This window comes from Artemia franciscana, chromosome 2, assembly GCF_032884065.1.
Source record: "Artemia franciscana chromosome 2, ASM3288406v1, whole genome shotgun sequence".
Lineage (NCBI taxonomy): Eukaryota > Metazoa > Arthropoda > Branchiopoda > Anostraca > Artemiidae > Artemia > Artemia franciscana.
The window spans coordinates 12,739,676-12,765,250 of NC_088864.1; the positions used below are offsets into that span (position 1 = coordinate 12,739,676).

Genomic DNA, 25,575 nt, shown 5'->3' on the forward strand with positions numbered 1-25,575 from the left:
GGAGTGTATCTGATAGAAATCTGATGCCATTTGTTGTCTTAGAAATTTTGAAAAGAGCTCATTTGATTGGAAATTGAAAGGGCTAGTGTCCTCTTTAATACTCAAAAGTGATGGGAGGGCAACTACCCCCCTCCCACGCGCCCACCATTTCCCTGAATCCATTCAATCCAAATTTTGAGATAGCCATTTTGTTCAACGTAATTGAAAGGTCTGGAAATTATGTCTTTGAGGATGGAAACCCCCCACAGCCCTCAGGGCCAGGGTTGTAAGCTATTGTCTGGGGGCATATATATATATATATATATATATATATATATATATATATATATATATATAAATATATATAAATATATATATATATATATATATATATATATATATATATATATATATATATATATATATATATAATATATAAATAAATAAATATATATATATATATATATATATATATATATATATATATATATATATATATATATATATATATATATATATATATATATATATATATATATATATATATATATATATATATATATATATATATATATATATATATATCTTATATGCCCTTGGAGGGGGCACATTGAGCTGGTAGTCAGAAGCTTTAGTACTCTTTTTAAGATTCAGAGTGATCGGAGGGTAGATACCCTTCCCCCCACACCTCGTGTTTTCCCAAAATGTATGTGATTTTAATTTTGAGATGGCTATTTGTTTTCGTAGAAACTTCGAAAACAACTCATTCGATCGGGAATTGGAAAGGCCAGTGCCCTTTTTAATAATCAAAAGAGATTGGATGGCAACTATCCCCCCTCCCACGGCCACTATTTCCCCAACCACATCCAGTATAATTTTGAGATAGCCATTTTGCTTAACGTTACTGAAAGGACTGGAAATTATGTCTTCGAGGATGACAACCCCCCACAGCCCTCAGGACAAGATAAGTTATGTCCTGGGGGCATATAAGATGTATATAGAAAGGATGATTGTATAAATTTTGGAGGGGGCTTGTTGGACTGGTAATAAGAGGTTCTAGTACCTTTTTTAAGATTCAGAATGATCTGAGGCTGGATAACCTCTATCCATCAAAACCCCATATTTTCCTGTAATGCATCTGATAGAAGCTCGTGTTTCATTAGTAACTAGAAATGACTGTTTGTTTTTGATCTATGGCCATTGTGTCATATGCTTGCTCTCTGATTTCTAGGCTGCTATCCTCTCTTGAGTCAACTATTTCAGGCAACAAGCAAGCCATCCAAAAAATTTTTGGAAAGAAAAGAAAATAGATTAAAATATTTTTTAAAGAATGAGCAAAAATAAAGTGAAATAATCTCCCAAACGTAAAAATACTACAAATCACTATCAATAAATAAATGAAACTCAAAACGAACAGAAATTACAATAGATAGCCAAGTCAAACTCAAAAGTCAAAAATTAACATGAGCAGGGCTGATAACCCCTATGCCTTCTCAAGACCAGAAAACAATTTGCGCTTTACTGAAGACAAAATACGTTTGAAATGTTATCACCTTTCTTTATTTTCGTAAATGAAAAATTATCAAAACCTTAACAAAGAATTGTCAGTATATGTCAATTTAACTGACAATCCATGGTCATTTGTTTGTTGTTGTTATTTTTTTAGTAGAGCGTGAATTGTGTTCTGGTCTTGAAGGTATAAGGACTGAGAAGACATAGGATCAACAGAAGTTTCATCAACTGATGTGAATTCAATAGTAATAGTGAAAAAAAAGACGGAAATGTAAGACTGTATATCAATCCAGATGACTTAAATAAAGCAGTACAAAAACCTTCCTACCCCATACCTACCTTTGATGATGTGATACTTGATCTCTCAGGTGCTACCATCTTTTCTAAGCTCATTGCCACCCCTGGTTATAGGTCAATGGTTCTATCAGAAAAAGCTTCATTTCTTACTACGTTTAGTACCATCTATGGACAATATAGATGGAAAAGATATCCTTTTGAGCCCATATCCCCTCAGGGTGAGTTTCCGAAAAAATGGAAGAGATTTTCGAGGGTCTAGAAGTAGTAAAAATAATAGTTGACAATATTCTTGTTTGCACAATACATCTGAAGATCATTGACTAGAACTACTATTAGAAAGAGCTAGACAAAAAGGAACATATTTTAATAAAAACAAATGTGAATTTTCAGTGGATTTTGTTTGCTATTTTGGACACATAATCAGGAACAGTGGAATACAACCTGACCCCTAAAAATACGAGCTATTACTGAAACGCTGTCACCTTCAACCAAAGAAGAATTACAAACCCTGCTTGGAATGCTGAACTTTCTTTTAAGAAATATACCCAGTTTTGCCACAAAAAATTGCCCTTTGAGAGACCTACTAAAAGATGAAATATTCCTTTGGGAACAACACCATGAAAAAAGCTCGAAAGAAATTAAACATACTATCGTATCGAACCTTGCGTACTTCAATAAAATCAGTGATGTAATCCAGTTGGAAGTCAACGCCTCTAAACATGGACTATGGCCAAGAATCTCATCTGGTGGAAATATATTTGGGCATGTTTCGAGGTCTCTAAACAAATCAGAACAAAACTATTCACAACTCGAGAAAGAATTGTTTGCAATTGTGTGTGGAGTCAAACATTTTCACCGATACATCTATGGCCAGAGGATAGATGTCATCACTGATGACACCACTTGAAAATATTCTAACAAAGCTTCTACACAAAGCACCTCCAAGAATCCAATGCTTGATGATATACATTGAGCCATACAATCTAAGAATCAATTATAGACCAGGCAAAGATATTACTATTGCCACTACCCTATCAAGACTACACCTAACAGATACAAACCAAAAACTACACAAAGATATAGAAGTATATGTACACTCAATTATTCAAACCATCTCAGCAACACCAAAAAGACTAAAATAAATCAAATGTAAAACCTCAAACGATTCTAATACATCAAACACTACTACTCAAACAATACCTACTACAATATCTACTCAAACAATACATCTGAAGATCATTGACTAGAACTAGTATTAGAAAGAGCTAGACAAATCAAAGAGATAAAGAAAGAGCTAAACTAAAGAGATAGAAAGAGCTAAACAAATCCAATGTAAAACCTCAAACGATTCTAGACTCCAACAGCTAAAAGCAGCCATCTCGAAATGATGACCTCTAGAGAGGAAACAATGCCAAAAATCTCTCTTACCATTTTAGAATATTAGAAGGGAGCTTTCAACCAATGAAGGAATTTTTTTTCAAAAATGAATGAATTATTATCCTTGAAAAATTCAAACAAGACACCCTGTATAAACTTCATTTGTTCCACTTCGGTCTAGATAAAACTAAGCAAAGAGTAAGAATGATAATTTATTCTGGAATGAATAAACACATTGGTACAAAAAGATTAATACAAAACTGTCATTTCACTTGCTTCAATGGGAAGGCATGGATTCATTGTGACGGTAGGTTACTATTGCGGATATTTCCAGGTATATAGGAATACATTCCACGAAGTCTAAGGCCATAGTCACTAAACTCAAGGTACAGTTTCAAAAACACGGAATCCTCTCAGTAGTAACAACCGACAATGGTCCTCAATTCAGTGCCTCTGAATTTAAAAATTTTATAGAGGAGCGGGTAATCCAGCACAAAACTTCCAGCCCATAGTATCCCAAATTCAATGGACTAGTTGAAAAATTTGTTCAAACCCGCAAACAGATTATGACAAAAGCAAAACTAGGAAAACAAGACCCTTACATTAGAATATTGGAATACAGAAATACTGCCATTGATGGCAGTATTTTGATCAATGCCATTGATCGCATTGATGGCAGTATATTGATCTGCAGGTGCTCACTGCACCTGCAGAATTATTAATGAGCCAGCAATTATGGTTGATACTCCGTGTAACCTCAAATCAGTTACAAAAGAAAATCATCAACCATACAGATTTTGAACAAAACGGGCAATTGAACAGGACCGACAAAAATCGGATTACGATCGTACAGCAAAACCCCTAGCTCAATTACAAATAGGTGCTAGGTAGACTAAAAGAAGAGTTGTTGATGTTAGTAGTTCACCTAGATCATATCAAACAGTTCGTGGTAACGAACTGTAGTAAGGAGCGACCCGGCTCAATAGTAAACGAAACTCTAAAAAATGGAATTTTGATGGTAAAATATACATCAAAAGAATCAGATTTTCATGATGATTTTAAATATATAAGTTTCATCAAATTTATTCTTTGTCATCAAAAGTTACGAGACTGAGAAAATTTGCCTTATTTTCGAAAATAGGGGGAAACACCCCCTATTTCGAATCATAAAAGTAATAGAATCTTAACGAAAATCACACCATCGCATTCAGCGTATCAGAGAACCCTGTAGCAAAAATTTCAAGCTCCTATCTACAAAAATGTGGAATTTCGTATTTTTTGCCAGAAGACAAATCACGGGTGCGTGTTTATTTGTTTGTTTGTTTGTTTTTTTCTTTTCATCGTATCGACCAAGTGGTCCTAGAATGTCGGAAGAGGGCTCATTCTAACGTAAATGAAAAGTTCTAGTGCCCTTTTTAAGTGACCAAAAAAATTGGGGGGCATCTAGACCCCCTCCCACGCTGATTTTTTTTTCCAAAGTCAACGGATCAAAATTTTGAGAGCCATTTTGTTCCGCATAGTCAAAAACCATAAGAACTATGTCTTTGGGAATGACTTACTCCCCCGTAGTTCCTGGGGGAGGGGCTGCAAGTTACAAACTTTGACCAGTGTTTACATATAATAATGGTTACTGGGAAGTGTACAGACGTTTTCAGGGGGATTTTTTGGGGGTGGGGCTGAGGGGAGGGGGCTATGTGGGAGGATCTTTCCTTGGAGAAATATGTCATGGGGGAAGAGGAATTCAATGAAAAGGGTGCAGGATTTTCTAAAACTACTATAAAAAAAAACAATGAAAAAATAAACATGAAAAAGTTTTTTCAACTGAAAGTAAGGAGTAGCATTGAAACTTAAAACGAACAGAGATTATTACGCATATGAGGGGTTCTAAAAATACTTTAGCATAAAAAGCGAGGTATTTAGGAGGAGATAAATACCTCGCTTTTTACGCTAAAGTATTTTTAGTAATTTCAACTATTTATTCTACGGCCTTTCTGATTCAGGGGTCATTCTTAAGGAATTGGGACAAAACTTAAGATTTAGCGTAAAGAGCGAGGTATCAACGAGGGTACAAACCCCCTTATATACATAATAAAAATATAAGAATATAAAAGTTTGTTACGTAAGTTAATTCTTAAGTTACGTATATTTTTTACGAATAGAAACGTTCGTTAAAAATTAAAAGTTATAGTTGCCTTTTTATGTAACCGAAAAATTGGAGGACAGCTAGGCCTCCTTCCCCACCCCTTATTTCTCAAAATCGTCTGATCAAAACTAAGAGAAAGCCATTTAGCCTAAAAAGGAATTAATATGCAAATTTCATTTTAATAATTTACGTGTGAAGAGCCAAAATCAAACATGCATTAATTCAAAAACGTTCAGAAATTAAATAAAAAAAACTAGTTTTTTTAACTGTAAGTAAGGAGCGACATAAAAACTTAAAACGAACAGAAATTACTCCTTATATGAAATGGGTTGTCCCCTCCTCAACGCCTCGCTCTTTACGCTAAAGCTTTTAATTGTTTTAAAAAGTAGAATTGTGGCAAAGAGTCAAACTTTAGCGTAAAGAGCGAGGCGTTGAGGAGGGGACAACCCATTTCATATACGGAGTAATTTCTGTTCGTTTTAAGTTTTAATGTTGCTCCTTACTTACAGTTAAAAAAACTAGTTTTTTTTATTTAATCTTGTAAAGAATGAAGACGGTTCAATTAGCTGACGTAACAGAATCAATCTCTCGAAACGTGTGGAAAATTCCCGATCAAATACAATCGAGCTAAGTGACGACGCAGATAATACAACTACGGATGATGGTGCTACATAAAATAAACACGAAGAAAACGGCGCCCCAACAGCTTCCACCCCCACCAATACAAATATCAGAACTTGCTTGAGACGACTAGTCAACAAACCCCAAAGACTTGATTTATAAAACCAAAACAGATCTATAAATTTTTCAATAGAAAGAAGATGTAGCAGTTGTGCTACGTAGTATTTTATTTAATTACAGGATTTGCTTGTGCTTATATCACAATTTTTTGTTCTTTGCTTGGGCATGCGCTATTATTATTTGCTTATGCTTGCTTATTTTGTAGATGCTTGGGTCTAAATTAATTAATTACCTAAACATCTTGCTTCCAATTTCTGCTACGTGTTTTTATAAATGACATTAGTAAGTAATTAGAATTTGTTAAAGCATTTTTCAGAATGTATTGTTTTAGGGGGGTAAATTTGTACATTTTGTAGTGCTTCCTTATGAAGAGTTGAACCCTTAAATATTCACCTGCAGACTCCCCCCCCCTATAAAATAGACATACATATAACTCAAATTATATGTGCTTATTGTATTTCTAATAATGTGACTCTTTTACTGATTCCTGTGTCAATTTGGTTGACCACTTCCCCTCTCAAGAATCAAACTCAATAAATTCTGAAAACTACTTTTAACACATTTTAAATAGGCTTACTTAATTACATCATTACTAAAAATTGACTGCTTCACTCTGAGCTCCACCTCCCTTAATCAACAAAAATGTAGTCCAGGTTGTATTTCAGTGGCCTGGCTCTAAGATTCTTTTTAATTTAACAGTTGGCCCTAAGTTCAAATTGTTTTGTATTGAAGCAAAAAAAGTGTTGTGTTTTTAGTTTGATTTAATATGGTTTTGTTGCAAGTTCATGCATCATGACTGTCTACTAGCCTCTTTGATATTTCAACTTAGCAGTTGAAAAATGCTAAGTTTGAAAAATGCTATCTCTTCAATGACTATCAGTCTATTGAAGAGGTTGTCAGTTTTTACTTAGTTTAGTTCTTCAACAGATAGAAAGAACTGGTTTTAAAGGCTTTTTGAGATGCATGCTAACCCATGATTGGATGGCAAATTCTTTTCCAAGCAGGTGGTGAGTCTATGGGACTTATTAGACCAGATTAGTCTCCTCTGCCAGAGCTAAGTCGTCCAAATCATCATTTGATAAGGATTGGTGCAATAAGCCCTGGTGAAGAATTTGAGACTCACCTGATAAGTCAACGCACAATCTTCGCTGACTAGTGACTGCTGGATCGTCTTATTTTTGACAAGTGTGATTTAAGGTCATGAATTTTGCATCAGAGGAAGCCACAGTTAGACCTATGTGAGGCCAGGGTAGATGCTCTTGAATTTTATTTGCTTTTTGTAATTTTTTTTTATATTAACCTAGATTTGCAAAGCTGTGGTACATTCTTACGTGAAATTCTTCATTTGTTTTTCTAACAAAAACGAAATATTCCATAGGCCTGTCTTGTTACAAAAAAGACAGAAAAGCATGGCAATAAACCCATAAGTTATATGGTCGTGTAGGCTTGTCACATTACAAAATAACAATAAAAACAATAGAGACAATACTTCTTATTCTTAGCAAAAAACCAAAGATGGCACAGTTACATAGGTATTTCACATTAACAAAAACTACCAACAACACTTCTGATGACAATATATAAGACAAACTTTGCAATGGACAGAAAAGATGGTAGACGCAATAAAAAAATGGGGTCTCTTGATACTGAATGGGGTTTCTTGATATTGAATGGTAAAATAAAATGATAATTCCATTAGCTTGTCACATTATAAAAAAAAAACAAATAGTTCACAATGAACAAGAAAACATTTTCGTAATGCTCCCTTAGGAATAACAGACACACACCATGAATAATATGGTTACATGTACTGTGTTTGGTTAAAAGAGGTTCCAACCAAAGCTGTAATGTTATTTGTTGAAACAACAACAACAGTTGGGAGACATGTTCTGTGATGAAACAGGCCAATTTACAGAAAAACCATTTCCAATGTTTGTAGAAACCCTTTGCTAGTACAGTTTTTATGAATTCTGCCATCTGGATCAATAATGACCTAATTGAAAGAAACACCACAAGATAGATTATCACTGCCTTGAACAAATCATAATGTATTGACCAAATCTAATCAGTCTCTCATGAATTTCTGAGATGGTAGCTTTAAACATTCCTTGTTTTAGGCTTCAATTTTGCACTTTAGCTCAAGCAGATAAGTTTGATTAATTAATAACTGCTTGTTTTTAATATAAAAAAAAACAACACAAAACATAGGTCTGTGTTACACTTCATAATAATAAAATATTGGGTATAATACATAATACTATTGGGGTATGGATAAAGTCAAAATTAATAAAGTCGTATATGCTCTAGGCAATAATATAGGAAATAATATAATAAATCCCATGGAAAATTATTGCTTAGTATCGAGCTATGAATAAAGTCTAAATTAATAAAGATGATACGACAGCCCTAAGAGGGAAATGATTGAATAAAGCTGATTGAAAATAATTTGTTAGAATTGGGGTATGCATAAAGTCGAAATTAATGAAGTCGTATATATTTTAAGCGATGATACAACAATGAGGGAAATGATACGATCATGAGATAAATAATATAATAAAGCCTTTTGAAAAGTTTTGCTTAGTATTAGTGCATGCATAAAGTCGAAATCAGTAAAGTCAAAAATTCATAACGCTTTTTATAATGGCCTGGTATTCGTACTTTTACATTTTTGACTCATAGGAAATTGTTCCGAAAGTGTAGAACTGCTTCTGTGTATAATAACATGCTGTCTACTTGCTATTTATGCTTTTCTGAATATTTATCTTCTAGTGAAGAGAATTTCAGACATTAAAACAACATTCAGCTTATCCCTCACTATGGAAATCTATACCCCCCCCCCATACCCTGATTTACACAATACAAAACAAGTGTAATTTTCCAGATTTTGCTTTTTTAAACAAAAGTACAATAGGGGAAGGTAATTTTCGAAGTTTAGGTATCAATAATTTCCTTCTGTTTGACATCCCTGGCTAGTTTTAATTAATGGAAGGCTTGTTTTATTAATACTGCTTGTTTCTGGCTAGTTTAATTAATACTGCAAATGCTGCCAAGAACTGTTCAGATTTTTTGGACTTTATTTTTCATATTTGACTTTTTGAGTCCCCTACTATACTTAACTTTAACAAAATTTGATACCTTCCAACTTCTCCACATTTTTTTGATCTCTGTAGAGTTTTAGTCAAACAATTGTATATTTTAAGGCGGAGCCAAAGTCTCTGGCTAAGGTGGAATCGTATGCCAAAAACAGTTTTAGAACAGCGACTGCTTGGACTCCAATCACTACAACTCTCAATTTCTAATTGAATGAGCATCCTCCTAAGTTTGGTATTTCCATGATATATCCCCTACCTAATATTCTTCTAATATGTTTCTCTGGTCCTAATGAAATATGCCAAAGTACGAAACAAATATAATACTTTAGAAACAAATTTGGGGTGCGGTGGGGTTAAGTATAGCGGGTCTGCATGCCTAATGTGTTATGTACAGTTATTCTGCAAATTACCTAGTGAAAATTATTTTCTAACTTCACATTGTCCAAATACTTTAGCCCCCCCCCCCTAATGTACAAATAATATTGCCCAAAATCATATATTTTCCATCTATTTTGTCGCTTCTCTTTCTCTTGCCTCACGATAAGCTGAAAGAAAGAAACGAAAAAAAAAAAAACGGTTTTATAATGCGTCAATGAATGAGCCACTTGAGTAGTTGGGGGTTTATTATATAGGTACCCAAAGTTTATATGACCAAAAGGGATGGAGGGATTTTGATGAGGAAGGGGCAGCCCTCCTCCTATACAGAATAAATTCTGCTAATTTTGAGGTTTAATGTTACTGTTTACTTTTATAATAACAGCATAGACCAGAAATATCCCTAGAAATCAAGCGGGATTAAATACCAATATCTAACTCCACCCTTCCTCTAACTCTTCATTATAACTAATCCTGCATTTACCTGAAGGCTCAATGAGAGTTAGGTTGTTTTGGCATTAAAATGCACCCCTTGGGGTATCTGTCTCCTTCCTAATAACACTAGCTTGGGAGAGGGATGGCCGCCACACGATCACTTTTGAATCTTGGGCACTTGAATTTTTGATTTTCAATTGATTGAACCTCCTCCAAAATTCATACGACCACCCTTTCCCTAAAAACCTTATTCCATATCTTAACAATGAGTAACGTGCAGAGCCTACAACCCTTATGCCTGGGACTGGAAGGAGGCTGTCAAAATTAGAGGCATGTTTTTTGGCCTTTGGACTATTTTTTAACAAAATGACCTAAAAATTTTGATCAGATGTATTTTGGAAAAAACGGTTTTGGGTTGTGGCTTGTTGCCTTCCAATCACTTCTGACTCTTAAAAAGGGCACTAGAACTTTTAATTTTCAGTCAAATGAGCCCCCTCTGAAGTTTATGCAACAACCCCTTCCAAATGAATTGCCTTTGGGGAAAGAATAATACATTGGGCTTTATATAGGCAAGGCTATCGCATTTCCTCTGACAACAGGTGAGTAGAACATGGAACCCACCTTAAGTGTGCCCTTACCCCTCCTCTCAGGTAGATAATTTAGAGTAGCTCTTTGTCATTGGTATGCAGAATGCATTGATACGGAATCATTTCTGTTTTGAGTTCTAATGTTGGCTGAATTTGACACTGACACTTTACTCTTACTTTACTGACATTGACACTATACTTTACTGACACTTTACTCCTGTTACCAAGAGTAATTTAGGGTTTTGGTAACTTTTGGACCGAGTTGCTCTTTACATAGAGTTTGTTATCACCAATGGTTTATTTAGGACATCTACACTTATGGTGTTAAAGTGTAAGAAACAACCTCTGTGAGTTAATACAAATTTCAGTAATGCATTATAATTCAAAAATTTAAATTATTTTTCTTAAATGGGATTGGGGTCCCTGGCTATAAGTAATAACAAGATTCTACCATCCTGTGGATGTTATTTGTGGTGCAGTGCCCTATTGCTGTTCACCAAGGGTCCCATAATTATCAAAGTGATTCTTTCCTTTAGTTCTTTTGAAAGCACTTGCATGGTATTGTAGCGATAGATGCAGTTTTTTAAGTTTTTTTGGCTACTTGCAATTCAGTTGGTAATTGTATTTGTCAATGCTGTGGTTATTTCAGTGTTATTTTCTTTTACAGGTGTATCCAGCAAACAAATTAGTCATACACAAAGCGGAAAGCCTTGAAGACATATGTTTTGCATCTGCCTATAAAAGTATTATTTCTGACCTAGAATCGGCATACCAGCTTCTGGCAATAAAGGACACAGAAAAATACAAACACTCAACCCTCTTACCTGACGTTCATAAAGCAATGACTCCAGATAATATGGTTAAAACTGTAAAAGCAAGAATGGATCAGCTTTGTGGGATTGTTGCAAATAGATTTAAGCAAAAGTTCATTGACAAGGCCTTGTCTGATAGATCGTTTGCTCATCTGAAAGAGGATGTGCTGCTAGACATTTGTATAGATGATACTTTTGATGAGATTGAGCTTCAACTCCCATTGCAAGTTAACTGGCAAGTGCAGCGAAACTTCGTTAGAATCCTCAGTCGTTTGCAATATGCTCAAAAGATAATTATTAAAGTGGGCAGAGACTTTGAAGATGGATATAAAAAACATTCTTTAAATAAAAACGTTTGTGAATTTTGCGGCTGCTTTTTGTGTTCATCGGTAGATGACTGTTTAAATATCATTAGTAATTTTGCTTACCTACGAGTAATAAAATTTACTGGTATGGGTGGGATCCCAACTAAGGACTGCCAAAATCTCTTTCAGAGTTTTGGTGAAACTTGCCATTTCCTTGAGGTTTTCCATATGAATGAAGTGATGATTTCTGGTGGTGCACTATTACATTTAATACACAAAGAACCTTCATTGATACTTGAATCATTTTCTAGTTTATGGTTTACTCATGTCACTCGTGATGTACCTGAGAAACTTGCCTCGAGACATTGTAAGAGATATTTGCATCCTTGCTTCAAATCTTTAAGCGACTTAGAAGTGCAGTCTCTAGTAGAACTTGAGGGTCCATTCGTCGACAGGGCTCTGTTAATTGCCTTTTTTGTCAGTAATCTACCTAAACTAAAGTACATCAATATTGGAGGAAAATGTTTAGGAATAGCAAATGGTAAGGTTTCTTTCTCTCTATCCACCTGTCTGTCTGTCTTTCTGTCTGTTTACCTGTCTGTCTGTCCTCTCCTTCTCTATTTCCTCCTCTCTTCCCCCTTCCTTTCTCCCTCTCTCCTCTCCCCTTCTCTCTCTTTTTTCATTCCAGAAGAAAATATTTTTAACTCGCAGAAATGGGGCAATAAATTTTGTATTTTAAATTGGCTTATTGCTTCAAAAATATTAGTAGTATTAGAAAGGAAAATTATTGATTCATGAGAAGGATTTTTTAAAATTGAAAAAAAAACGAAAGGGCCATTCTAAAATTTTAAATTAGTAGAAATTAAATTGTATAATAATTGAAGTTTCGATCGAACAGAAACTACTATTAGTGAACAAATGCTATATAAAAGAGATTGAAACTAAATTGAATAATCGCATTAAATATGGACATAAAAGATGGCACTTCAGATGAACAAATAAAATCTAAAATTAAAATGAATTAAAGGGAAAGGTTATGCCAGCCTTAAAGCGAACAGAGATTACCATAGATGAGAGTAGGGTTACCGCCGCCCTAAACTCTGAAGACAAAAATTCCTTTAACACTTTATTGACAACGAAATCTTTTTTATACCATTTTTTCTTATTATAAATATGAGAATAAATTTCCAATATTTTTAAAATTCAATATAATAACATTTTAAACAGTCAATCTAGTTTCATTAGTCTGATATGCAGTAAATCTTTATCTGTGTTTAGTTCTTTACACATTCCTTTTAAATTTGTTTAACACACCAGGTCAAATTGTAGCTAGTAACTGGTAATTTGCCATTTTCTTTCTTTTTGAAAGAATGACTGCAACTTTTGAAAAGTAATAAAATCATTAATAAAGATTGATTGAAATGGAAATTATCCTCATTAAATGAATGTAAAGGATTCATCATTTTATGATATTTATATCTTACTGTAGCCTACTGTCATGCTACATTTAGATGAAAAATGGAAGTTATTCTGAATATGAGTTGGAAAAAAATTGAATCAGTAGAACTTCAAGAGTTCACAGTCCAGAAAGTCATCACAAATTAGCACAATCTGCAAATGAGTTTCGGTAACTAGTGCCTCAAAAAAAAGTAACCCAATTTAAGAAAAGCTTTTGCAGATAACTGTCTATCTTTGGCATAACTGATCGTTGTGAGTTACTTTTTTCTTCAATCAAATTTTTCTTCAAGGGACCGTTAACAGCTTGCAAATGAGCATTTAACGGCTTTAATTTGAAACATGATAACAAAATATGAACCCTATTTCTGAAAATTTAGAACTAAATTGTTAGTTAACATGCCATCTACTAGCAAACAATGCCTTGTGGGGTACAAAATAAAATATATGTATGCATTTGTTTGACAATGTTCTGAATAAACCAAAAATTTCGAAACAACTGAAATTTTTGACATTTGTTTTTATGTTGGCTTTTGTGATGAAAGATTATTGGAATACGGTCCCATCTGTAACGGAGCTTGACCGTCTAGGCTGCATAAAATCAAACGGCAAATAATTTATTGATTTTTTACGTTATGACAGTATTTTACGACAGTAGTTTTACGTTATGACAGTATTTTAGTATTAATAAAATGATAGATTAATTTGTCCTTTATAAGTATTACAGCAACAAACTAACAGATTGATTGAAAATTACCATTATTAATTTTCAAAATTACCATAAAAGGTCAATATATCTGTCGCACCAAACTTGCAAATATTCTTGAGTGTTTTATTCCATTGAGGTAGGTAAAATAAATAATGCATTGTGCTATCATTTCCATAATGTCACATTATTTTTAATTAACCACGGTGTGTAAATGCTATTAGTTATATCATATTATATAATATGTTATATCATATTATGTTTACAATAATTAAATATAGAACCCATATATCAATTTTCAAAAATGGATATAACCTGACAGAAAAACAATTTAATGATCACAGTACGTTGAATAATGTCTTGCTAGGACCTTAAGGAAAAATTGACTCAGTTTAGGACGATGAGTGTATAACCCATTTAAAGAAACAGCAAGCACAATATGACTTATAACTGAAACAGAATAGCAAATATTAATCCGAAGACAACACAAAAAAGAAACAAGCTTAACTGGATAGGATTTTCAATCTAAAGAGTACTTTGGTTTTGAAAAAAAAAAAAAATTCCATTTTTCAATATTCACCTACATGCCTATTTCTTCAATAGGCTTGGAAATAAGCTGATTGACTTTGCTAGCCTAAAACTTAATACGGTGAATAAAAATTATGTCATCCGTGTGCATATAAGGTTAAATAGTTAATATAGAGCTCATAATGCACTGGGGAGTGATTTGAGAAAGCATGGATTAAAGTTTCACATTGAAAAGGTATGCGACACTACCTTGACTTATATCAGACCCCTGAAAATGACTGTCATACTCTCCAGAACACCAGATATATTTATTATGTATTTATCTTTTTCCTTTTCACATGTGTTAAGATTGATTAATTGAAACTGATTACATTATGATTTTTGAGTTGGATTTATAATTATAGTCTTGTGTATATTTCTTTCAAGTTGGTTGTAAGAGGAAGGTGTCATGGTTGTTCCTTGAATTTTCGTTTTTAATACTGAGTCTTCAGTTGACGGTTGCTAAATTTGAGATTAATGGTGATAAATGGCACAAAGCCGGCTCTGTTTTGTTTTTACTGTATTACTCACTAGTGCCTGTTTTAGAGCCATGGAGACCAGAGAGTATGGTAACTTTTTTTTTATATTTTCTGTAGTTGTACCTATATTTTTAATAAACAACCTTGGGAGATACATCTTTGATGTCATGTCATATGTGCTCTCAGCGCTTACATATATCAGTTTTTACGTTATTTTGGCATAGTTAACCTATTAACAGAGCTGCTTACTGCATTAAAATTATGTTTATTTCAAAAAAGGAAAGTATAAAAATAGTGGTGGCAAATTCTATGCAGACAGCTATCCTTTTAAAAGCGGCTTACTTTTTCATTTTAGATAACTTCTGTTCGATACAACCCTTGGCTTATTCCCTGACGCCCCAATCGTCGTTCACTTTGAAAAGGCTGGTTATTCAAAATCGTTGCGATTTATCACAGATAGAAATTAGTTTCCTGAAACGGCACTTTTTGCATCTTGAAGAAGTTAATGTAGAATTCAGGAACACATTTTGGAACACGCAGAAAAGCACAGGAGCTCACATTATGGCAGAAACTGACAAAGTAGATCAGATTGTCCCTCAAGTAAGGCTAAAAGCTGTTGTACAGTTATCTAAAAAGTTAAACAGTTTAAAAAGTTTCATTGAAAAAGCTAGTTAAAAATTGTGCTAGTTAGTAAAATGCTATAAAACTTAAAAAATATAAAAAGTTGAACAATCCTTAACTGTCTGTTTCCTTGTAATAGACAAAAAAAGTTTTGCAGATGTTATATGAAACAAGTGCTACGTTTTGCTACAATACAGTGCTACCATTGTTTTCATGCTACGAAACAAAGGCACATGAAATTAAAACCTATGTTGAACATTAAATGTCTTTGCGCACTGCTGGGTTAGGGAATATCGAGTGGGAGAATTTAAAGTCTTCTCCTTATTTTTTTCGTCAAACGTTCCAGCAAATATAGCAATTTGTAGTCGATAGTGCATGAGCCGTCCTAGCTAAGGGGTTGACATGATGTGGCCAGAAATTCTTTGTCCATTGGGCACGGGCTCAATTCCTCGTGAGATCGGTTATTTTGTTTGGAACAAAGGTCAGCGGCGTGGCTCTGTAAGCTTAATCAGAATTGACATAGCTCCAAATGGGTACCTAGAGAAATCTGGGCAAAGTAAGCAGGAATAGTGTGTGACAGGCTCCTGGCCCCTGTTGCCGAAGGGCCATGAAACAGATATCAGCACCGCTGGTTAGGTTAATTGGCATTCTCCCAAATTCTCTCTTTTTCTTTTTCTCTCATTCTTAATTATCAAAAACCCATAAAAAAATTGAAAATTTATTGAACGGGTTTTTTCTTTAAATTAATCAGGAAAAAAAAATGCTTGACATGAAACTCAGATGATGATCCACAAGTTGTTTTTATTCATATTACCAATCTAAGGGGGACATTTTTAGGATTGGTGAATTTTAATGAGACAAATCAAAAACATTATCTAGCTATCCTACCTACTTTTCAAAAAGTCTTGCAAATATAAGAATTTGAGGACTAAAACATTAGTATTAGATTCATTAGCAAATAAGAAAGCTCAGACATGAAACTCAGCAAATTACCCAGAAATAGTGTTTGCAATATATTTAACCAATGGAATACGAAAATTTCAGTGGGAAACTAGGGTCGGCCCCCTCATTTCCTTATTTTCAAAAAAAAACCTTTACTTGGTGGGCTAGACAAATATCACTAAATTTACTGGCAATCAAGAAAACTCGATCTTGGAACTCAAGCAAATGCTTGGTCTTAAGTAAGTAACAAGTGAGTGTGATAGCACTGGACCCTCAAGGTCCAAACCAGTAGTGCTGATCTCCTGATAGCCATATAGAGCAGAGTTGACTCTGGCTGAGCCTAGAGAGTAATGCCATTGACTCCTTCCCAAACCAAGTAACTGGCCACCCCAGGAATTGATCCCGTGCCCCTCAGACAAAGCGATTCCTAACTCCGCGCGCCTACCACTTGGTCTTAAGGCGGGTGACAAACATTCTGTTTTGGCTGCAATAGTTTGCATTCTGTATGTTAGGAGACATTGTGTTCTGTTTGGAAACCCGAGGTCTCCTAATCTGGCTAGTCAGGCATGATCATTTAGTGTTTTAAGCTCGTTTCTTACAGGATTCTAGTTTCGTGTCAGTTGCCAAATTTTCATGGTCCAATAAAAATAATGTGTTCAAATAGGTTAAAAAAAACTTGGTCTTATATATTATAATATAAAAATTATTATTTTAAAAGTGCAAGCACTGAAAGTTTTGAAAGTTAGCTATTTAGCTATTGCCCTGTAATTTTTCATTGTCCCAACAGAAATGTTCTCAGTAGACCCCTAAAAGCCCCAAGGAATTGCCAGCTATTGCGGGTTTTCTTATGATACCGGCACTCTCTTTTGTTGTCTCCTTCATAGCCATTGTAACATAATTGCCTTATAATTTTTATTTCCTCAACAGAAAAGTTGTCAATGAAGCCCAAAAAGCTTTGAAAAATTGCCTGTTATTTTGGGTTTTCTATTTTCTTCAGCACTATCTTTTTTTTATCTCCTCCAAAGTCTTCTGTTACCTACCGGGCAAGGAATTTCTATTGTCGTTTGAAGTTGGTAAAAATGACTTAGGGCACACGAGTTCCATCGTTGGCCTAAGGCAGTATGATCTGATATATATAAAAATTAAGCAGAACTTTTTGTTGTTGAAGCACATCAGGACAAGCCTGTGTTGAATAGACAGACTAGTGTAATGTAGCTTTACTTGGCGGCTTGGCAAGCTTGGTGAAATCTACTAGATTAGGTACCTTATGATTGATATCTACAAGCTTACTTGTTCAAGTCTAATCTATCTAACGAATTGGAATTTATTATTGCAGTCTACGTTTTTGAGACGTAAGAGAGAAAAAGGATGGCCCAAGATGTAAAAATTACTGATAAAATTTGTGAGATAAATGTTAGTGAAAGAAATGATGGATTTCTTGCTCTGTTCTTCTTGGTGTCTTGACGTCCAAATGGACCTTAAATCATAAGTTGTGCCTTTGTAAAATCATGTTTTTGATTGCATCTTTAACTTTTGCCTCAGTATCTATCTTAGTTTAGTAAAAGTAGAAAATCATGAAAAATGTGTCTCCTTAATTTAAAACCAGAAGAAAAACAACGTCTTTAAATGAAGACTTGAATTGTTTTATTTGCTTTTTTTCAGTGTTTATTTTTATCCTTTTATATTGTGGTTTTATGTTAATTTTTCCTTTCATTTTTAATTTTTTTCGTAATTTTTCATGACTGGATGATATAAGTTTTAAATTTTTTTTTTTTAAAAGGAAAATTTTGTCTTGAGGTATATTGTAATCAGACTTCTACCTCTTTGCTTGATACAAATGGAAATGCTTACTTTATTGTCATTTTTCAGGTGAAAATTCTCAAAATTTCAGTGAATCCATATACTCAGCATCAAAGTGGCACATGTAAGTACATTGACTACTTCTCCAATATTTTCCAGAATATTGAAGAACTTGTGATAAATTTTGTGCCAAGTGATTTTAAAATTATTGACAAGCTTGATAAATTACGAATCTTAGTTATAAAAATATCTGCAAATAACATATGTTCATCAATCAAATCAAATCAATCAAATCAAAGAACAAGTGTTCAGAAAGGATTTATGCCATTGAAGAGCTATTGCCTAACTTCATTTATTTGCCCAAATGTCTGCCTTGGCCCGGATGTTGCTCGAGAAATAGTGAAAAATTCGCCAGTCCTGCAAACAATTGAGTTGTTGTGTATACACGGAATAAGATTAACAGAACTAGATTCGTTAAAACATATACACGATTTTGAAATCGGTGTCTTTGATTATATTTGCTCAGTGGATGACTATTATACTTTCGTTGAAAGATGGAATCGACTTACTAAAGTGTCCTTTCCCTCTCTTTTAATGGGTTCTGAGACTGAAGCTGTGCCTAGACTTTTGAAACTGTATGATTTCTGCTATAAAAAGGATATTAAGTTGAATTTTGTTGTCTCATTTTGTAACAAATTCTGGGACAATGAAAGAAAAATGTTCCAGCTTTATACTCCTTATACTTATACCGGTAGTTCAGAGGATTCATTTGAGGATGACTCTAGTGAAGATAATAATTCAGTTTCAGACTTCACTGATTCAACTTCGGACGGCAATCTAGCCTTACATTATTTGGATCAAACTGGTTCTTACATAACTTTTGATCAAACTGGCTCTGAATCTGATTAAGTCTGATGTGATTTTTTCTTGTGATGCGTGTTTTGTGTTTCTGTTTTCAATTACTTTGTTGTTCCGTAACTTTGTTTCCTGTTAAAATGATATTTTTTTAACCGATGTGTGCAAAAAGTATATGTTTTGAAATAATATATCTATCTCTTGATTATTTTCTTAGTAATGCTATTTCAGTTAAAATGATGTGAAACAGTGTTGAATGGGATATGCTATCAAGCAAAGTAAAATTAGACTAATTTAAGTGCTTAAGGGTAGTCGACGTTAGAACTGGTTATGACTAGAATAGAATTCCATTTAAAAATTTCTTTCACAGCATGGTTTCCGAATCCGAATTTATGAAAAAAATAGCACTAGTATATATATATATATATATATATATATATATATATATATATATATATATATATATATATACTAGCTGTTGGGGTGGCGCTTCGCGCCACCCCAACACCTAGTTGGTGGGGGCGCTTCGCGCCCCCCCAAGCCCCCCCGCGCGCGTAAGTCGTTACGCGCCATATTAGTTACGCGCCATTGTAGTTGTGTCCCTATGTCCCACCTGTGAATATAGATATATATATATATATATATATATATATATATATATATATATATATATATATATATATATATATATATATATATATATATATATATATATATATATATATATATATATATATGTTTTTAACTACGTAAAACTTGCGAATATACAACATTCTTTGCTGTCCCATTGTCTGTGCATATAAATAGATTTTCAGGTTTACCGACTCTTGAACATGCAACATATAATGGTCCATGGGAAAACAATCCGTATTCAGATCTATACCTCATGATTCTAATGATTGTCCTTGAGCTTTGTTGATGGTGATTGCTAATCGACCATTCCCTGAGTCGCCATCGTCATTTATATATCCCCCTGTGCACCCCGGCGTCCCCTTTGTAGTTATGTCCCTGTGTCCCGGTCGTCATTTATATTCCCTGTGTCCCGGTCGTCATTTGTGTCCCGGTGTTCCAGTCTGTGATTTATCTTTGAGTGTCCCGGGCGTCATTTATATTCCTTGTGTCCCGGTGTCCCGGTCGTCATTTATATCCCCCTGTGCCCCCCGGCGTCCCCATTGTAGTTGTGTCCCTGTGTCCCGGTCGTCATTTATATTCCCTGTGTCCCGGTCGTCATTTGTATCCCGGTGTCCCGGTCTGTATATACATTCGTTTTTTAGTTTTGTTTTTCTCCTTTATTTTTTTCCTTTTTTCTTTTTTTTCTTTTTTAGTTTATTCAGATTTTTAGATTTTTTAGTTTTTTTGTTAGTTTTTAGTTTTTTTGTAGTTTTTACCATTTTTTAGTTTTTTTAGTTTTTTTTTTTTACTTATGTCCTGGTCGTCATTTATACTCCCTGTGTCCCGGTCGTCTATTTTTTATATTTATTAATATTTTTTTAGTTTTCTTTTTCTCTTATTTTTCAGTTTTTTCCTTTTTTTTAGTTTTTTCTTTTTTAGTTTTTAGTTTTTTTGTTTTTTACCTTTTTTTAGTTTTTTTAGTTTTTTTAGTTTTTTAGCTTTTTTAGTTTTTTAGCTTTTTTAGTTTTTTTTATTAGTTTTTAATTTTTTTTTTAGTTTTTGCCTTTTTTTAGTTTTTTCAGTTTTTTTTAGTTTTTAGTTTTTTACCTTTTTTTAGTTTTTTTTAGTTTTTTAGCTTTTTTAGTTTTTTTTCTTTTTAGTTTTTTTTGTAGTTTTTACCTTTTTTAGTTTTTTTTCTTCTTTTGTATTAGTGTGAAATAATTCAGACGTCATATGCGGACAAACACGACGTCACTCGACAGACAGACAGACAGACATAACCCACAAACAACTTATTTTTATATATATTTATTCATATTTTTTTAGTTTTCTTTTTCTCTTTTATTTTTCAGTTTTTTCCTTTTTTTCAGTTTTTTTCTTTTTTAGTTTTTAGTTTTTTTTTTAGTTTTTTACCTTTTTTTAGTTTTTTTAGTTTTTTTAGTTTTTTAGTTTTTTTAGTTTTTTTATTAGTTTTTATTTTTTTTGTAGTTTTTGCCTTTTTTTATTTTTTTCAGTTTTTTTTTAGTTATTAGATTTTTACCTTTTTTTAGTTTTTTTTTAGTTTTTTAGCTTTTTTAGTTTTTTTTTCTTTTTAGTTTTTTTTGTAGTTTTTACCTTTTTTAGTTTTTTTCTTCTTTTGTATTAGTGTGAAATAATTCAGACGTCATATGCGGACAAACATGACGTCACCTGATCCATCCATAGATCCACACACAGACAACTTATTTTTATATATATAGATATATATATATATATATATATATATATATATATATATATATATATATATATATATATATATATATATATATATATATATATATATATATATATATATATATATAACCATTTCTATATATATAAAAATAAGTTGTAAGTATGTTTGTTTTTTTGCATGTTTTTGGTAAAAAGAGGGTTTGTATATGACGTCATTATAAGATGACGTCACAGATCGAGACACCGAAACACAAATGACGACCAGGACACCGGGACACAGGAAATATAAATAACGACCGGGACACTCAAAGAGAATTTACAGACCAAAGGTATTCAAAGGTATGGCAGGTATTGATGACCTTACCCATGTCAAAAGCCAAATTCCAATCATCATCGCTATTATTTTCATTTTGTTTAGTTCGTTTTAACCATCATTGCCAGTAATTGTTTTGAGTACTAAAAGTCGAGGATATTGCTTTGTGCACCTTCATTTGGCCATGCATGGTGATTTTTCATTCAGTGCACCGCAAGGCACCTAGACATGTATCGTATTTTTTACAACACTATCATATAAGCCCTTATTCCACTGAGTACATCCAACATCGTACTGACCCAAACACTTTAAGTTTTGCTATGTAGTTTATCAGTGATTTCAACTTTTGCCAGAAGACAAGGGCCGTAATGTCATGTCTATGAACCGACGATTGTCCTTGAAGTAAAAGCTGCCGTATCTCGTCACAAGATTGATTACATGTAAATGCAATAAATAAATCTGAACGACCATAGAGACGAACATACGCAATAGCATCTTGAGCATATTCATGCATATGACGGGGACTGCCAGCATGTGACGGAGGTAAAATCGTTAATCTTCAAACGTTTGCAGTATTACCGTCATTTACAACTGCATCTCGCAAATGAATGTATTGTTCAGAGCGGAGCTTGATCTGATTCAGACGGATAAATAGCAAACGTTCTAATTCAGTTTTTGCATACATATCAACGATGTATTGGTGAAACAATTGACGGTATTTTAAAATATAATTGTCTTCATCCTGCCGAATCATTAGTCTATAGGAATAATAATGCTGCCGAATCATTAGTCTATAGGAATAATAATGCATTACGCTGCATTTCTTATCCGTTTGTTTGTTAGTGGATGGATCTTGCAATTTATTATTAAAGTGATAGCCGTTGGCTCCATCCCAAAAATAATAGGATATTGTAGGGCATCGTAGGTTCGATGAGTCTCAGCAATTCTTACCAACTGAGCGTTTCGCTTATGAAGAATAATATCTCGAGGTAAAAACTTATCACCGACCATAACGATTGCCACTTCGTCGATAGTTGGAGCATTGTATCTGCGCACATGTTGACCAGGAGGCGTTTTGTCAGCGGAAATAACAATTTTATGCGTGTCAGTAGGCATCAAATCGATGGCCGTTTTTGAACAGACGCCTTAAATTATTATTTTCGTGGAAAAGATGTTGCAATTGAGAAACGATAGTCCTTTCAACGCTGGGAGAAATTTCGCAACGTGCATTCAATTCAGAATTTCTATCACTGATGAAGTACAGTTGTAAAAATTTATGATTCTCGCCTGACAATGGTAGAAGAGACCCTGCTCTATGATAAGTTTGTCCTTTTACTTTGAAAGTAGGCATAAATTGATCTGGATTTTCGATTTGGGCACCAAACGACGTCATTTGGAAACATGAGTTATATTTTCTTATCTGTGATGAAAAACGCTTAGATTCTGACGTAGTTCCAGCAAGCAAAGTCTTCAATGGCTGTGGTGGTGCAGCCAGTAGAGGAAGTTTAACTTTTCCTGAGGCGCAACACATTTCCATTGTTTCACCATTAAATTTCAAGGCCTTGCAATAGGGACAAATTTTAGACATAGTCCCGGTTTGAACACATCTACTCAAGCTATAATCGTCGACTGGGCTGCACCTGAATGCCAGGCGAAAGTTTTCAGGTTGCTCTTGTGATTCCTCGGCACGCTTTCTTTTTGTGATTTCTCTTTGAGACGCAAGGCTTTTTTCACGCTGTTGTTGTGGTTCCCCGGCACGCCTTCTTTTCATTCTTTCTCTATTAGCCGCAAGCCTGTTTTCACGCTGTTCTTGTGATTCCTTGGCACGCTTTCTTTTCATACACTCTGGTTCCTTGGCACGCTTTCTTTTCTTACTTTCTTTATCAGCCGCAAGCCTGTTTTCACGCTGTTGTTGTGATTCCTCGGCACGCTTTCTTTTTATACTTTCTCTATTAGCCGCAAGTCTTTTGGCATAGACTCTTTGAGCAGCTTCCTCGGCTGTTGCCAGTTTCGGTTCATCTGTCATTTTACAATTAAAAATCTCTCTTTAAACGATCTTTTTATAGTTTTTTTTTGATGTTTTTACCTTTTTTTAGTTTTTTTTTCTTCTTTTGTATTAATGCTAAAGCCAAGGTTCGACCCTGGAACCTCTCGGACCTAGATCCTGGAACATAACGCTTTACCAACTCAGCTACTTCGGCTTGAATACATTTAACTTTTTTAGTTTATTTATTATTTTTTTTTTCTCCTTTATTTTTCAGTTTATTTCCTTTTTTCAGTTTTTTTCTTTTTCAGTTTTTATTTTTTTAGTTTTTTTATTAGTTTTAAGTTTTTTTCTTTTTAGTTTTTGTGTAGTTTTTACCTTTTTCTAGTTATTTTACTTTTTTTTCGTTTTTAGCTTTTTAGCTTTTATTATTTTTTTTAGTTTTTTAGCTTTTTTAGTATTTTTCCTTTTAGTTTTTTTTATTCCCTGTGTCCCGGTCTTTATATACATTCGTTTTTGAATTGGTATATGATGAAATAAATTTTTTGTTTTTTTCCTTGTTTTCTTTTTAGTTTTTTTTTGGTTTTTACCTTTTTTAGCTTTTTTAGTTTTTTTTTTCTTTTTTCTTTTTAGTTTTTTTTGTAGTTTTTACCTTTTTTAGTTTTTTTATTTTTATTTTTTTTAGTCTTCTTTTTCTACTTTATTTTTAAGTTTTTTTCGTTTTTTTCGTTTTTTTTTCTTTTTCAGTTTTTAGTTTTTTTTAGTTTTTTAGTTTTTTTTCTTTTTTTGTTTTTAGTTTTTTACCTTTTTTTAGTTTTTTTTTAGTTTTTTAGCTTTTTTAGTTTTCTTAGTATTTTCTTTTTAGATTTTTTTGTAGTTTTTACCTTTTTTAGTTTTTTTCTTCGTTTGTATTAATGCTAAAGCCAAGGTTCGAACCTGGAACCTCTCGGACCTAGAACCTGGAACATAACGCTTTACCAAATCAGCTACATCGGCTTGAATACATTTACCTTTTTTAGCTTTTTTTTTTTTTTTTTTTTTAGTGCAAAGTATGAAGCTTAGGTAGGTAAATAACTCTACCCTAGACTTTTACCCGTCTCTGACTTTGAAAAAAAAGCATTATTCATGTGCCTTTGACTTTTGAAAAAAATGTATCTATATTTCTTTTACTCCTGGTCTTGTTTCACTAACATTGGTAAAAACCCTGAAAATTCTGCTTATATGTCAAAATTTTGAAAAAAAATCACCATTCACTTACCTATAAATTTTGATTACCTCCAATTCATATGCCTCTATCTCTTACAAAACTTCAGTTCACGTGTTTTTATCTTGAGGAAAGCCCGCTAAGGTTTCTGATTGTTTAAAAATCTTGTGGACGCTTCTCTAGCTTATGAAAATCTTCTTCACATATCATTGACTTTTGAGTTCCCTGAAAATATTATGTTTGTTTGATTTTCTACTTTAAAAAAAAATTGGTTTACATTTTTCTTGCTATTAAAAAAAAAACTTTTTGTTTCTCTGACTTTGGTAAAAACTCTTGAAAATCCTGTTTGTTCGTCTGATATTAAAAAAAATTCCCATTCACTTCCCTCTGACTTTAAAAATGTCAATTCGTTTGTTTCCAACTCTAAAAAAGAATGCAGTTCGCATCTTTAGGACTGAAAAAACTCATTTACATGTGTTTGACTTTGGAGGGTCCTGAAGATATTCTTTTTGTGTTTTAACTTTTGGGGAAAAAAGTCTGGCTCTTAAGCTTCGAAGTTTTTAGAAATGTTGTTAACCTGTCTCTTACTTTGAAATATTCATATATATATATATATATATATATATATATATATACTAGCTGTTGGGGTGGCGCTTCGCGCCACCC

At 33.3% G+C, this 25,575-nt stretch overlaps 1 protein-coding gene across 4 annotated transcripts in view; it reads left to right on the forward strand.

Moving 5' to 3' along the window:
- The window catches only part of LOC136037432 (uncharacterized), a 29,679-nt gene extending 10,292 nt beyond the window's left edge, over positions 1–19,387 (forward strand). For 2 of the 4 annotated variants that reach the window (XM_065720201.1, XM_065720200.1), the window contains 3 exons: positions 11,206–12,196; positions 15,218–15,462; positions 18,295–19,387. In XM_065720201.1, coding sequence (XP_065576273.1) covers positions 11,206–12,196; positions 15,218–15,462; positions 18,295–19,134 — 2,076 coding nt within the window. In that variant the 3' untranslated portion in view covers positions 19,135–19,387. Of the gene's footprint in view, positions 1–6,042; positions 6,148–11,205; positions 12,197–15,217; positions 15,463–18,294 lie in introns of those variants that run through there. The other 2 variants (XM_065720203.1, XM_065720202.1) reach the window with 2 other exon arrangements.
- The last annotated feature ends 6,188 nt before the right edge of the window (positions 19,388–25,575 follow it).